Source organism: Myzus persicae, unplaced genomic scaffold, assembly GCF_001856785.1.
Source record: "Myzus persicae strain clone G006 unplaced genomic scaffold, MPER_G0061.0, whole genome shotgun sequence".
In the NCBI taxonomy this organism is placed as follows: domain Eukaryota; kingdom Metazoa; phylum Arthropoda; class Insecta; order Hemiptera; family Aphididae; genus Myzus; species Myzus persicae.
The window spans coordinates 118,720-135,044 of NW_019101191.1; the positions used below are offsets into that span (position 1 = coordinate 118,720).

At 28.0% G+C, this 16,325-nt stretch overlaps 2 protein-coding genes and 1 non-coding gene across 3 annotated transcripts; 2 read left to right on the forward strand and 1 right to left on the reverse strand.

Annotated features, from left to right (window-relative positions):
• Positions 1-5,016: 5,016 nt before the first annotated feature.
• On the reverse strand, positions 5,017-11,813 carry LOC111028130. The gene is made up of 8 exons (XM_022306669.1): positions 11,458-11,813; positions 9,934-9,997; positions 9,266-9,434; positions 8,820-8,942; positions 7,522-7,577; positions 6,786-6,864; positions 6,356-6,484; positions 5,017-5,512 (listed from the first exon to the last, which is right to left on the reverse strand). Exons 1-8 carry the CDS (start codon positions 11,558-11,560, stop codon positions 5,297-5,299), a joined length of 939 nt encoding a protein of 312 aa, XP_022162361.1. The 5' UTR covers positions 11,561-11,813; the 3' UTR covers positions 5,017-5,296.
• On the forward strand, positions 7,727-7,797 carry Trnag-gcc. The gene has a single exon. It is a non-coding gene; the product is annotated as a tRNA-Gly (tRNA).
• A 300-nt stretch (positions 11,814-12,113) lies between the features above and the next one.
• On the forward strand, positions 12,114-16,290 carry LOC111028127 (neurofilament heavy polypeptide). The gene is made up of 5 exons (XM_022306667.1): positions 12,114-12,246; positions 13,479-14,344; positions 14,485-14,612; positions 14,694-14,870; positions 16,146-16,290. The coding sequence occupies exons 1-5, from the start codon at positions 12,222-12,224 to the stop codon at positions 16,228-16,230; spliced, it is 1,281 nt and encodes a 426-aa protein (XP_022162359.1). The 5' UTR covers positions 12,114-12,221; the 3' UTR covers positions 16,231-16,290.
• Positions 16,291-16,325: the final 35 nt, after the last annotated feature.

Here is a 16,325-nt window from a genome sequence, read left to right on the forward strand (position 1 = left end):
GTAAAAAAATTCATAGTACTCTTCTTAATAATTGGGAAAAACCAAAAAAATACTATTGAAAAACGAGAATCTCTACACAATGCCTGTAGTTTTTGACAAAATTAATTTTCTAATTTTTTTGTAGTTCAAAAACGAATAACCTTAGTTCCTTGAAATGTTCATCAAAAGTTTATATTAGAATTTACTATTTTCAGTTTGATTTAAAAAAATATTTTGGATCTTTATGAACTATTTGTGGACATTTGAAATTTACAATTATTTTTTTATTAATTGCACTCTGTCAAAAACCTTGAAAATTTAATACTTTTTTCTTTATAAGTTGCCCATACTTGAATAAAAAAAGTCGAGCGTTTGAAGTTGGAACTTTGATGAAATTCATCAAAATTGTGAAAATTAGCAAATTACTTTAGGATTAGAAGTTAATACAATGTTTAATAAAAACAAGTTTCTATATTAATTTTGTTTACTAGAATTATAAAAAAGTTGAGTGTTATCCTACAAATATACCGTATTTCGGTGTGAAGTTTAAAATTTGATAAACTTGGATATGATAAAATCTAAATTTTCTACCAAATGATTGTAGCTTTTCTAATGTACCTAATTCAAAGAATTTGATACTCACTAGTTTCAATGAAACTTAAACAATCGTCTTTTTTTACAATCAATGTAATTTTTAATGTTTTCTTAGCAATTTAAAGGGATTTAAATCTTTTATTTTTTTTAATTGTTGATAAAATTTATTGGGTTTAGGTTGTCACAACTTTTAAAGTGTAATAGAAGCTCCCATATAAATAATAAAATATACTTATAAATGTAGGCAATCTCCGCTAATAATAGTTTTTCGTACCTATAAAATAATTTATCATTAAATTAAAATTAAAAAACATCTATTACAGCGTGACCTACTCAAAAACGAGGTACACTCCTAACCTAACCTTACCTTCTGTACATCAGAGCGTTACGCCGTTACCTACTTGCCTGCTTTTTTTGCCTACTATATTATAACTAGTTTTTAGTGTGCAATTAGAACAAATAGTAAGAACTAAGAATTAATATAAATTGATGGATTTTAAACGTATATGAATATAGCAAATAGGTACTTAGTTTTTATTAAAAAAATCAAAAGTTGAACAATCGTTTTATGTGCGATTCAGATTGTAATTTATAAAAATTAAGCTACCTTTCAAATTATTTGAATTAATTTTTTTCATCATATTAATTTAAAACGTTTAGAGTTAAATAATACATATTATGTTTATTATTTATTAATAATTAACTTTACTAATTCAAATTTAGGGTTTTCGTGACATTGACCACCTTTATTTATATAAATGATAAGTATTAAAGCTAAATACTAATGATACTATTGTATTTACTACTTCTTATTATGTATAATAGTTTAGGTTAGAGAGTCTTTATGAGATGCAGTGGCGTATTTACAATGTCTTTCTGAGGGATTATAAAAATAGTAAAGTCTGAAAAGAATAGAATTATTTTTCAAAACTATTGTTTATTGTAACGTCTAAAGAAACGTCGATTATGCTTCTCGTCTCTCAATAAAAATTAATATTGATAGTTAATTGAATAGTTGATATTTAATTGGTATTTAAATGTAATTATTTATAAATTATAATGGGTGTTCTGTAGTTAAAATAATCGTCTTATTCGAGGTAAAATGAATTTATTGTAACTAAATCTCTCTTTTTTAGAACAAGTTTTGTATTTAAATAAGCGAGCCAATTCTTAATTTGTTTTATTTAATTAGTAATTGTATTATCTACATGTATTACTTGAAAGTACTCGATGTAAGATGACATTGTCGAATAAGTTTCCATTCCGCCTTTACTCGCTAAACTACGACACAATATTATCACATCGCCCACATCGTTTAAAAGCGAGAAGTATTACTGTTATTGCGCGTTTTTCTTATTGTGGTGTTCCTTGTAGGCCTAATCTACATTATGAAAGTGAGAATAATCAAAGACCGGTCGACTCAAATAATAATTGTGAGATATATGATAGATAGATAATTTGAAAAAAGCTTCAGCACCCCCAGTTTTTTCATTGAAATTGCGCCCCTGTGCACTTCTCGCGTATAACATAATGAGTTGTAGGTATACCTATACACGAATAAAACATATTTTAATGTAAGAGTGCAGACGTATTGAATTTAACTCTTAATAAGTTTTAATTTTGTCGCACCATGGCATTCTCACATTTTTGGATTACTATCGTTAAATTTTAGTGTGTTTCAGCCTTTAGAAAGGCGAGCTAGGTGAGATATTTGTATTTGCCACATGGTATTATATTAAGTCCAAGAGGAGTAAAAATGGGTTAAAATATTACAACACGAGTTTCAACCCGATTTATTTAAAATTCAACACTACCCTATTATAACTATAGTCGCTATAACTATATTATTATCGTTATTATATTTATCATATTTGTATTTTATAATATATCATATTTTATTTATTATCATTTAGAGATCATCAAAGTCCTATTTCTAAGTCTCCATCCACTATATAACTTTCCCTATTGGACTTCTCTATTGAGAGATTCTATATTCAGCCTGTCTTAAATGTTTCAAAACTCATTCATAAACATTGAGGTGCATATAAGTATATAACTATTTTAGATCTGTGCTCTGAGAGATATAATCCTTTGTTAATAATTGCATTCATTGTTGACGTATGATTTATGAATCTAAAAAGTGCAGGGGACTGGGGAGTACCCAGGAATTTTTCAAAAAGGAGTCCAAAGTTTTTTAACTACTAAAAATATTATACAATCAGTGGTTTACACCTTATACATTTTAAATTCTGTCAATTCATGGGGGGGGGGGGGTCCAGACCCATAAACCCCTCACTTGAGTACGCCCCTGAAACAGTGCAATGGTTTTACGTTGAAAATAAAACGAATTTATACTTTATGAACGAAACAAAACTAAAGAAAGTTTAAAAGACCTTTGAAAACTTTTAGAAATTAAAAATTAGAACAGTAGGTAATCGAAAAAATATAAATGTTATTCACGAAAGTAAAAACTGATGTATATTCAACAAATTTATTTTGAACAAAATTAAAACGGTAATAACATTAATAAGACAATTAATTAATAATAAATAAACATAGGTACTATTTACCCAGCATATTATGCATAAGCATCTATTAAATATTTAAATATGAATAACTTGGTTATGTACGTTTTATATTATGTTTATGGCCAACCAGTGTTGTAATTTCAGCCTATATAATGGGGGGGGGGGGATTTGAAACATGTACCCCCTAGCACCTCACACAAATATTCTTACTTCACTCGCCATTTAGGCGCTTTGCAGCTTCTATCAAAGTTCTCCAGTTTTCGATTTTCTGCATCCTCAATACTCGTTCCATTTCTCAATCTTTTTAAGTCATCTCTTACTCGATCTATCCAACATTGACGTGGCTTTCTCACTGGTCGTTTTTTATTTGGCTTGTTAATGAGAGCCTGTCTAATCAATCTCCCCTCTGCACGCCATACATGGCCAGCCCATTCAAGTCTTTTTGATTTCAAAAAAATCTTGTAGATTTGGACTTCGGAGTATTATACAGTCTGCTTAAGTGTGTATTTTTTTTCGGCTCACATAAATCAGTTATTGGACTTAACACAGACCCATACATTTTTCTAAGTACTTTACTTTCGAAAATCAATAGTTTGTTTTCATCGCCCTGCGTCGTGGACCATAAGTTTCACATCCATACATGACAATAGTGCGTAAGTAGGCAATGTATAGTTTTTTTCTTCGTGTCTCTTGAAAGAAGTTTTGGTGTGAACATTTTATTCATTGCGTAATACTTTCGGTTTGCTGCACTTGGCAGGATACTGCTTTTAATCTCAATATGCATATTATTTTTATGATTTATGTTAGCACCTAAATATTTAAAATTCTCGACTTGTTCAAAAGAGAACTGATGAACATTTACATTTTTAAACGGTGCTGGGTGCCTATTCATTAGCATATACTTAGTCTTATTTTCAGGTCCCATATTTTTACTTGTTACTATGATTTTCCTACAGTCTCTTCTAAATCCGTTCTTGATTCTCCGAATATTATGTCATTCACATACGCTAAAAGAGTAGTGCTTCCCAATACTTCGGTTTCTCGCTCTTCTTGCATGTATCTTATAACTCTTTCAAGAGCTATGTTGAAAAGTGCGGGAGACAGCTCATTAGTTACAAATTGTAATTTTTAGACCTACGCGTAGGTACTGTTATACTAAAGTCTCAAAAGTACAATTACGATTTTTTCCATATTAAGATTTTAGAACTGTTCAAACTTCAAAATTTGAAGTATCCTTTTATAGTTATGTTGTTTAAAATTATGTACAACTAGTAAAGGTTAACCCATGATCAGTACAGACAATAAATTACCATCTCCCTTTTCCACCAATACAGTTGTAATTTCAAAACTTTTATAGTTTTACGTAGCTACATACTCTGAACAAAGTAAGTACCTACAACTAACCTAACCCAAAATGTTCAGGAATAATTAGTTTCTCATGAGATGTGCGTACAATTGTAAAAACTACAAAATGTAATGAGTAAAAAGAAAATGTGATACAGTTAGAACTATGATTAAACCATAAATAAATTGTAAATTAACAACACACATTTCAAGATTCTTAACCATAAGACACAGATCTTATAGATATAGACTAAGCAAAAGCCAAAAGTACATTGGCCTTTGTTCAACTTGTGAACTCGTTGGTAAATTTGTTAATTGTTTGATTGTTTTATTTGGTTCTAATAAAAATTGGTTCTATGTAATATATTTCTTTTATTTAGTATAAATATACAAAAGAAGAACTAACACACTACACACAAATATATATTTAGCATATTATATGAACATTTTTTTTTTTAGAATTTCAACTAACTTGTTGAAACTTAAAAAATTCTTAAATATATCGTTAAGTATTAAAAAAAAAACAGAAGAATTAATATCAGCTTAATGTTTTTTGGAACAAATCAATAAGTGAAGGAAAAAAAAATGTATTTAATTTGAAATAATAAAAGATAATATACAAATTAAGAACTAAATTGTTTTTGTTAAGATTATTTGATCCTTTATCTTAAGATTAACTAGTTTAAATACAAAATAACATTTAATATAAAATTTATTTTTAACTTATTAAAATATACTACACATTGGACAGTATACTTGAGTGACTATAATAATAGTTCAACAAATTTTAAGTAGGTACCTTATTACATTAAGACGTTTGTTATATACTAAAACCAGTGTAACATATTATATTATATTCTATTTTTGCGTTTGTGTGGGGTTGGGCAAATATTTACATCATCTGGTGAAATTAATTCAGCTGGCTCAATCAATAAATGATCATATTGTCCATCTCTAGCTGTGGTTTCCTTAGCATGATTTGCATACTTTTTTATATAATCTACTGCTAGCTTTGTATCCACATCATTCATGTACAGTCTGTTACCCCAAGTAACAAGGACAATTGGCTAAAAATAAAAATAAAAACGTAAATACAATTTTTAATCTAATATGATCACACTCTCGAGAGGACTGGGGATAAATATTTTTGAGTATGGTTTTCTATGCAATCTACAGAATCCTAATTTGACAATAATTTTTCAAAAATTCAAAAAATTCTTTTCTTTTAAATAATTGATTTGAAACTTTTAAAATGGGCTTTTGTTTACCTTTATAAAAAATAAATACAAATACTATTGATATTAAGTTAAAAATGACTGAGTTAAAGCTAGTTTATTTGTTGATTTCCTTGAAATAATTATTAATTACATCAGTAAGATGCAAAAACAGATTTAATTTTTCCAAATTAAATTCGTTTGCAATGCCTTTTTTTCATAAATATTGCTTTAAGTATCAACACTTGGCCTTTAATCTCTTTGTAGAGTTTTGAGCACGGTTTATAATGAATACAATTTTCCAACCAATTGTAGTTTAAAAATAATTTTTTTGTAGTAAAATATTTGGAATTTGAAAAAAATTTGTTGTACCTACACTTGTAAAATTATGACTATAAAAAATAAATAATAATTTACAGTAAATTTCAAGTGTAGGTACTTCAATATCATTCTTTTTGAACCTTATTATTTTTAATTTATAAGGATGTTCGAAATGCCCTTCATTATTTAGTACCTATAAACAAATTTGTAGTTTTTGTAGAAATCAAAAACCTTAACCAGCAGTAACTTGCTCGATTTATAGTCTAATAATGGCCCAATTCATAATCTTATTATTTCAACTGGCCACAGTGAAATATATCTCCCTAACTTCTATGTCCAGTCTGATTATGCACATTCTGTATGTATCATACGAACCCTATCTTCAGGCACCAAATTATACGGAGTAATAATATGCCTGAAAAGACATGACTTTAAAACTGTTCGCATACGTTGGACTAAAACTGGATGAGTGCATGGATGGTATAACATTACAACTGATCCATGCTGAAAAAAAAGAAAATATAAAAACATAAATTATATTTTGAAATACATAGAATAAATAAAATTTAGCTATACTCTATTCCATCTAAGTTTATACATTTGACTAACTTAAGACAGTCACCGTTGAACAACCCCTCCCATAAACACAGCGGTAGCTTTTGAAAATGAAGAGTAATGTTGGTTACTGAGTAACAGCTACCGATATGAGTGAATGAGGGGTCACTTCTTGTGAATCAGTATGTGTGTGCAAAAGAGGGTAAACTTGGATGGAATAAAGTATAGTAGCGATTGGTCTGATACATACCTCTAAATTGTGTAACCATCTTTGTTTTGGTAAAAATTTATATTCGCCATATCTGGCCCAAGCAGGACGATGTGAACCACTATCAAACATTTAAAAAAACACATAATATTACATTGCATTTTTAAGTCATTAGCATGTGGTTAGCATTACTTTTAGGATTTAACCCTTATGCCGGGTTGCATGGAAAATTAATTAATTTAATGGACCAATTATGGTCCACCAACAGTGGCGGTGAAATGGAGGATGGACCTACCAGATCTTTTTTCAATGTCTAAGATCTGATAACCATAAGTTATATTTTTAATCATCAATTGACAAATAGGGCATGTTAGAAAATCAGCCATACCACTATGACAAAATTATTTGACTGCCACTGGTCAATCATGTTAAAGGGTTCACTAATGATTCATTAAATGTTTGGTAATTGGTCATGCAACCGGGTATCAGTGTACCTATTAGCTAGTCATTGGGTAAAATAGTATATTATGTTGTATTAGGATTTAGAACGGAGAAAAATATATTAAAACTTTAACGATCAGACAATTTAAATAACACCTGAATTGAAAACAATTAATTTTCTATACAACAGATTTTCATGATGAACATAATACTATTTCACATAAAATGTTATTTTGAAAAACATCACTTAGGTATCTTATAGCCTAAGGGTATACTTATGATCTAGTTAAGTATAAAAAAGTTAAGAATTTAAATATACAAATAAGCAGGTACTTACAATGAGGGAATATCATGATTGTAAGATATTGATTCTTTCATGCACACATGATTAGCCTACAAAAGATGATAATGATTAAACTTTAAGGTGCAAGAAAATCTAAATTTAACTATACAATAAAAATGAAATACATAATATTTTATTATTGATATTAATATTACTAATTCATAATAAATAGATGAAGTTTCAACACCTAAATCATCAAGCATCAGTGGTTCAGTGGTAGAATGCTCGCCTGCCACGCGGGCGGCCCGGGTTCGATTCCCGGCTGATGCAGAAATTTTTGCATTTTTTTACACGTAAAGATATTATGGAAGCAATGAAGAAGTTTTTGTCCTTTTTATGTGAATCGGAAACGAAAACCAATATAATTTCACCAAATAACTGTACCAACTTTCTCAATCTCTGATCATTGGTAATTAAAAATAAACTCGTAAACTATTTTTTATAGAAACCGCTCTGTTGAACAATAGGTGACGAGTGTACTTCGTCATTGAATAGGTCACTATTATCTATTATAATATTATATATATGTTAAATTTATATTCTGCATGTGTGAAACGATAATGTTAGTCTTGTGAGTTGTGGGTCAGAGCATAGATGGATACAAACACACATCACATTATTTTTAAAAAGTGTTAAATGTTTATTATTATAATGCCAGAATAAAAAAAACTGTAGAACATTTATGTTTCGGTTTAAACTTTAAATAATACTTGATGCTGGCTCAATAAGCATTTAAATAATTTCAAATGTTAAATAATTTTAACACTATATTAAAATCTACAACCTACATATTATATTGCCTAATGGCAAATACTCAGAGAAAATATGCCACCTATTAGGCGTTTATTAAAAAACTATCAAGGTTGTTGTTATTATTATTTATCAGTTGTGAGTATGAATGCCCAAAAACATCATTAGACAAACTCAAGGCAAAATTTATAAATCTGAAAAATAATATTGTTATTTTCAGTAATTGTTATTTAAGAGGATGCTACCCACGACTTTGTTTTCTCCGTCTTACCAACTTCCAATATAGCAAATTTTCGTTCACTCGAGTTTGAATAGTGTGGCATTAGTTTTGATATTAGAGTGAATTTAAGTACTATCAAACTTTTAGGTATGAACATTATCAAACCTTAAGTATCGGCAGATTTTACATGTAAAATAACACACATCAAAAATGCTCATATCTCGATTGAAAATTAAAATATCCAAAAATCCACAAATGCGTGGATAGCATCCTCTTAAAAGCAAAATTCACTAATGATAAAGTGTTATTTAAGAATATTTACCACATAATATTTAGGCACTAAATCTCTATCCAATAATGGTCGAATATCAGATACCGGCAAAGCATCACTCAACATGCACGTATAATTGTAAAATGATCCATCCCAATCTCTTGTCAAATTTGTCTAAAATTATGTAAATAAATAATCATGAATCTTTGTAAATTGCATAATATTCCTATTTTGACAAATAAATTATAGTTAACTTTTTAACACAATGATAACTAAAAAATACAATAATATTGTTGTAATATCCTTCAATATTCAATTTTGTATTTTTTTGTTGAAATTAAAACTTATTTGTTATCTTTTAAATTTTAAATAATTTATGTTTCCATAATTAGAAGAAGTACAGTAAAATATATTTTTTAATAATATTACTAATATGAAAAAAATCAATTGAAAGTATTAATAAGCTATGAATATAATTATATAAATTATGACAAAACCTTTCCATCGTCACACGTAGAATTGATATCCATAGATCCCATTGTTACCATGCTTTTCTTTTGTTCCGGCACAGTATACACAGCAAAATCTTCATTTTCAGTAACAATTTTTGAGATACTACCATAATTTTCTTCATGTGAACGGTCGGGTAAATATCTACCAGTCCACCTGTAATTTAAAAATTAAATTTATCTAACTATATTACAAAATACAAAATTATAAAAATTATATAAAATAACTATACTGCTAACTTTTGAATATTAGAAGACAGATTTTAATACTCTGTACAAATCTAAATATTAAGTTTTCATACATTATTTTAAAAATAAATTAAAATGTATACAACTAAAAAATGTTTCTACATTTTTCAGTTTTGTAATAAGAATTTAATAATCAAACATTTGTTTTTAGTAATAATTATTTCATTTTATAAAAATGAATACATTTTGAAATATACTAAGTAGTAAAAACTTTAAATCAACAAAATCATTTTGCTAAAAAATAAACAAATTTTTGTAAATTAAAGACAAAACTCAAAAGTTATTCTTGTCACTTTCTAGTTATGTGTTTGTTTTTGATAGTTTGATATGCCATTAATATTTATACACACAACCTTAAAATATATGTAAATATATAATTTAACTAAATAATTAAAACGTTGACTGACTTTTTGTGTTTATCGGAGTTATCAGAAGATTTTACATTAATAACATCAACTGGCATTGGTACATCTGAAAATAAAATATGTTTCATTATAAATATTCAATATGAAATGTACAAAGCAAATCATCATTAAAAAATTCAAAATTCTGTGATTCTTATTTAGTTGGCACTAGTATGTATTCTTATATATTTGGAAATAATATTTATTCTTAATGAATCGTGAATGGAAAAAAAACCCACCCAAATAAGTCCAAGGAAAAAAATTTAAATATAATATAGACACACATTGTGTAATAAATTAGAATTTACATTCAGTCATTAAGCCGTAATGATATAATATAGAACATACAGTCAATAACATCAGTCTTAGGTATATACTATGTTTATACAAAAATTATACAATTATAAAAATAATGATATAATAAGTCTCTGCAAAACAGTCGGTAGTACCTAAAATATTGGTTTGTTGCTCAAGTTCAATACAAGGGGAAAGGATACACACCAGTCGACCTATTTTTTTTTATTCATCTTAGTAACACCAGTTAGTAGTGCATTAGTTATTATTATTACTTATGATTATTATCTGTAAGTATATGAGGTACTTATTAAGTATTATTGTATTATGCTTATTCAAATTATATTATTTCAATAAAATATTTTTAAAATATAAAATAGTACAACTGCATGGCACTCGTATGCACTTTTATTTCCATGGGCTTTTTTCTACCATTCTTACTATCTTATAATAAATTAAGTATTTTATATTTTCATAAAAATACTTATTCGTATCTACTAACAATTACAATATAACATTTTTTTACAGCCATTTAATTATCATATAAGAGAATGATATAATATTAATGATTATTCTATTATGTATTAACCTATTTTAAAATGTCTATGTTATTTTATTTAAAGTCTGTAAACAATGTTTTCAAAACATTGCGATAAGAAAGTTGATAAATGCTCCCCCATACATATCTAACCATACTCTCCATATAGACTTAAAACTAAAAACTATCCACGAGGAAGCCAAACACTTTTATAAAAGATTCCACAACCGTCTTTCCTCCCATTCAAATCCTTTTATTTTTAATTTTTAACCTTTCCTCCCTCTCAATCCCCGGCAATCCTCCTAGGCGATTAAAACGTAAATGGTGCAGAGACCTGTTACAAATTTTAATTTAGAAATTTAAAAAAAAAAAAAAAAAATTAAAAAAATTAAAAAATCAACATTAAAGTGTCATCATTGGGTGGCTTCTTTATTCACTTTTTGTTTTTGTATACTCATATTTTTTGTACCTTTATCATATATACTTATTGTGTCATATTGATATAGATCGTATATTTCGACTTTAAAAAAAAAAAAAAAAAAAAAAAAGTCTGTAAATATCTCAGTATTAAAAATGTAAAATGTTTAATATTATTCACCAAAACTAACTATAAAATAATGCAGAAAGGCACAGAACAATAGTGCTAAATGCCAATCATTCAGTGACTACTAAACTAAATTCATTTAACCACTTACTGTGTTCCTGTAATTGAAATGAAGTTCCTTTTTCAATTGCCAAAGTTGATAAACTCAACAACACTAAATGTAGAACACAGAAACATTTTATTAACGAAAACATAATGTTCAGGTTTCACTAAAATAGGTAGTAATAACCAAACACCAAAACACTAAAATGAAATGATTAATGATTAGGCATCTTCATTAAAGATTTGACGATACCAACTAATTGTAAATGTAACTGCTCATTAGTGCTCAATTAAGCATGATAATAATTAAGATTGAAGAAAACTTTCTCAAACAATTCGAAAATTAAAATGTTACCGAATGGTTACTCTAAAAGTCTAAACACCTAGGTTGTTTTGGTTTTAAGACCATTAAATTCCTTATCACTTAAAAATTTGATAAAAATTTGATAACTGGGTAAATGATAAGGAATTTGTCAAAGCACTTTTAAATATAATTATAATTACGAATTTTAATGAAATTTATTATTTGATGAAAGAAATGTACTTAAAATGTAACTAAACTACACAATTTATTTAATTAAATACATCATCATATTTTGTTTCTATGAAATTACATTTATTTTGAATTTTAATATTATTATAGTAGTCCAGTTCGTTTCCTCCTTGACGTATCTGCGCGTCACCGACCACCGTCGATTGAGGTTATAAACAAATCTACAATTTTTCTCTCCTTGATTCTTTCACTGTAAAGTTGTGTTCGCGTTACTTCATTTAGTTACATCAACATCCTTTTATATTTTATAATCCGGTAAAATGCCACCTAAAGGTGAAAAAAAAGGTAATTATACACATATTTATAATATTACTACTATACTAAAGCTGAAATAAATATTTTTATGAATATTCGATGATCCAATTTGTGCCGTCGCTATAAGCACATGGCCTGCCACCATATTATTTCCTCGGCCAGTCCCATTAAATAATTTAATTAATTCGTTCAAAACGTGGTAATTTCGTGTTTACAAAATACCAAGTTTTATTTGTGTGCTATTAGTCATTATATAAAGTTTATCAAAGTATTCGTGACAGACGCCATTCGTGTCTAATGAAAAGTTTCGATTACCTTAAACGAAAATTCGGTACTAAATATTGTCCATGTGCTACTTACGATTCTTCAAGATAAGTTGCTATTGTTAGATTTCTTTAATCTATTGTTCACACTAGAATATGGTGAATTTTGTGTTCAATTATTAATTACCTACCTATGATTAATTGTTTAGTACATACTACATATCTTATGTATTTTAATTTTATTTCACATTTATTCATAGCAACAACCTACATTGATATTACAATTACTAAAATGAAGTTCTATATTCTGAGAATACATCCATGATGAGCCTGAAAATAAATACACAAACATGAGAGATTAGATAGGTACTTGCTAAACTAAATTGTAATATTCCTGATTTTCAAGGAAGAAATTGTAGCATTTGATAGGTATTTGTTCAAGAAGTTCTATGGGCTATAAACCAACAAAATGTACAGACTTACTTGTGCTTATCGCTGACTTTGATTCAAATCTACAAATTGTCTTTAAAAATATAATTTTTGTTATTAGGGCAGTTAGGTACTTATACCTATATACAATATTTATATTAATATTTTTAAATTTGCTATAGATACCTACACTAATTGTATTTTTTGTCTAAACATTCATTAAATTGTTTGAGATAGGTACTATAGTATACTTGCTCATGCCTTCAATACAAACATTCAACTTGTATTTAATTTTTCTCATACTTCTTTGGTTTATTATGTACATTATAAGTAAACTATTTCAGTCATGTAGAAAATAAATTGTTTTGTTCCTAATAATTAAAATTTATATGTTTATATATGAAATGAATAAAAAAAAACTAGAAGAGTTGAGTTAATTTGTTATTAATGTCTAATACACTAGTAGGAATGTTTTATTTCATAGCTTATCAATTCAAACTACCTAAATCTATATGAATATATTAGTAATATTATTTTACTATGCTAACCACCTGATTTTCATTATTTTAGCCAAACCCGCTGCTTCAGGCAGTGGTGGTGGAGATAAGAAACCATCAGGTAGTGAAAAGAAGCCTGCAGCTGCTTCATCTGAAAAGAAACCAGAAAAGAAGCAACCTGCACCAGCTCCTTTACTTGATGCCAAAAAACCCGCCGAAAAGAAGACTGCAGACAAAAAACCTGCAGCTGATAAAAAACCAGCTCCCGAAAAGAAATCTGCCCCCGAAAAAAAACCAGCTCCCGAAAAGAAATCTGCTCCTGAAAAAAAATCAGCTCCTGAAAAGAAACCAGCAGACAAGAAATCTGCACCAGCTGCCGCTGACAAAAAACCCGCAGATAAGAAGAATGAACCTAAAGGTAAGGCTGAATCTTCCAAGAAGGCTGATCAATCTAAACAGGGTAAAACTGCCGACAAAGGTACCAAACGACCATCTACTGAAACCGAAAAGCCTGGACCTGCTCCTAAGAAATCTACAGCCAGCAAAGCCGCTGATAGCAAATCTAAGAAAGAGCCAGAAAAGGCCAAAAAAGAAGCAACCAAGAAGAAGGCCGCCGACGCACCCAAATCTGCTCCAGCAGCTAAAAAAGCAGCAGCTGATCCAGCTGCTCCTAAAGCACCAAAAAAAACTGTAGCCAAAAAGGACAAGGCCAAGTCAGCAGCCAAACCTAAGACAGGAGATAAGAAAGAAACCAAAGCTGCTGATAAAACCAAGAAACCTCTTAAAGGTAAATCAGCTGCAGCTAAGAAAATGATCAAGGGTGCTGCAGCTGCTGCTGCCGCTAAGCTGAGGAAAGAAAAGAAAGCTGATAGTGCTAAGGGTGTGAAAGGCGTTGGAAAACGTGATGCTGTAAAGAAAGCACTGAAGTCCAAAATTAGGGTAAATTAAAATTAAATATCATAATTATTCTTATAACCTAACCTAACCTAACTAAGATTTTTGTACTGTATTTGTTTTCTTTCTAACCCATGCACATACTACCCTTACTGATTACAAATTAAATTCTATTTATTTTTTAGACTTTAAAAGGACCTCATGGGACTAGAATTCGCAAGATCAGGTATTCCGTCCACTTCCGTCGTCCTAAGACTTTCCAGCCACCAAGGAACCCGAAATACCCAAGGAAATCCGTTCCCAAGAGAAATAGGTAAATTAGATTAGTTAACTGTTTATAATTGAAGCCATATGCTGAATATTATCTTTAATATATATATGGTTCTATAATTAGGATGGATGCTTTCAATATAATCAAATTCCCCTTGACAACTGAATCTGCAATGAAAAAAATTGAAGACAACAACACCTTAGTCTTTATTGTACATTTACGTGCCAATAAGCACCACGTAAAAGCTGCAGTTAAAAAGATGTACGATATCAATGTGGCCAAAGTCAATACTTTGATCAGGTAATTCACATAATATACATGGTTTTAGTTTTTATGTTATTTATTATTCCTTTAGAAGTTGTGTGATGATTTAATGAGAATCTCTCAGAAAACTTTAATTAATCTTATGATTGATACAACTATTAACTGATAATTTCTAAATATATTTTCTTACTACTTATGCAATAGTTTTATTTTAAGTAATACATATTTTGATAATTTATTTAATGTCATAAAGTTTAATGTATATGATGACTTAATGAGAATCTCTCAGATATTTTAAATTATATGATTGACATATTTTTGTCTGATATAATAATATTAACTAGGTGCTCTATATCAAAGTGTAACAGATAGACCTGACCAAAAAAAAAAAAAAAAAAATGGTACCTTAACATAAGACAACATTTTTTAACAGATTATAGTTAGTAAATAATTAAAGAAATATACTCATGTCAGCAAATTTCATAAAATTATATTTTGATTAAAAGTTATTAGGCTCCAATTGAATTTAATCAATAAAATATTGATATTTTAAAAATTAACTAACTAGCCTTAGATAAATGTTATTACCATCATAATTGTTCTTATAATCAGATTCATAAATTGGCTATTTTCTAAAAAACATTTAGTTTAATTTTAAATTTTTTATATTCAATATTGAATTTATTTTTATTAAAGATGTTGTGCAAGTGACTATAAATTATATATAATAAAAAATATTAATTATAACCAAAGTTATTGCATTAGTCAGTTCTTTCTGTTATACTGTATATAAAAATGAGATTTTAACTGTCTAAATAAAATGATGACTTTGAGAATATCAGATATTACAATTATTTGTAATAAATGATTGAACAATTTGTGCTGATAGTTTTTGATCAATTTATATATACTAATTGGTATTTACTATGATAAATTTATAATAATGAATTTACTGTGTAAAACTGTAAAATACTCAAGATATTTTGTTTATCAAAAAAATAAGTATGATAAATATTACAATGTTATATGATGACTTATTGAGAATCTCTCAGATATTCAAAATGATTGACAAATTCATGTCTGATAATACATTTTGATAACTCAATAGCTTTTTTAATTTAATTGATAAATACTTAGTTTATGCAAGCAATTATTTAATTACATGATGACTTTGAGAATATCAGATATTACTTGTAATAAATGATAGAACATTTGTACTGATATTTTTTAATAAAATATGGCTAAATATTATTGAGAAACTACTGTTCTTTGTTGTTGTGTATTTGCTAATAATTAATATTTAATTTTTAGGCCTGACGGTAAAAAGAAGGCGTATGTTCGATTAGCTCGAGATTATGATGCATTGGATGTTGCGAACAAAATTGGTATCATATAAACGTCTGATTGTTTCATATTTACTTTTATTTTACTAAAATAAAAAAAAAATTAAAAAATCCAAAATTGCATTCCATTACTTTGTACCTACCCAGC

What these genes read in the sequence shown, in the direction of transcription:
- LOC111028130 (XM_022306669.1), bottom strand. Translation starts at nt 11,560, where the DNA reads ATGTTTTCGTTAATAAAATGTTTCTGTGTTCTACATTTAGTGTTGTTG. An exon ending in ATTTCAATTACAGGAACACA is followed by an intron (nt 9,998 to 11,457) that starts GTAAGTGGTTAA and finishes TTTTATTTTCAG; the next exon opens with ATGTACCAATGCCAGTTGAT. An exon ending in CTACGTGTGACGATGGAAAG is followed by an intron (nt 8,943 to 9,265) that starts GTTTTGTCATAA and finishes ACATAATTTTAG; the next exon opens with ACAAATTTGACAAGAGATTG.
- LOC111028127 (XM_022306667.1), top strand. Translation starts at nt 12,222, where the DNA reads ATGCCACCTAAAGGTGAAAAAAAAG. An exon ending in CACTGAAGTCCAAAATTAGG is followed by an intron (nt 14,345 to 14,484) that starts GTAAATTAAAAT and finishes TTTATTTTTTAG; the next exon opens with ACTTTAAAAGGACCTCATGG. An exon ending in TCCGTTCCCAAGAGAAATAG is followed by an intron (nt 14,613 to 14,693) that starts GTAAATTAGATT and finishes TTCTATAATTAG; the next exon opens with GATGGATGCTTTCAATATAA.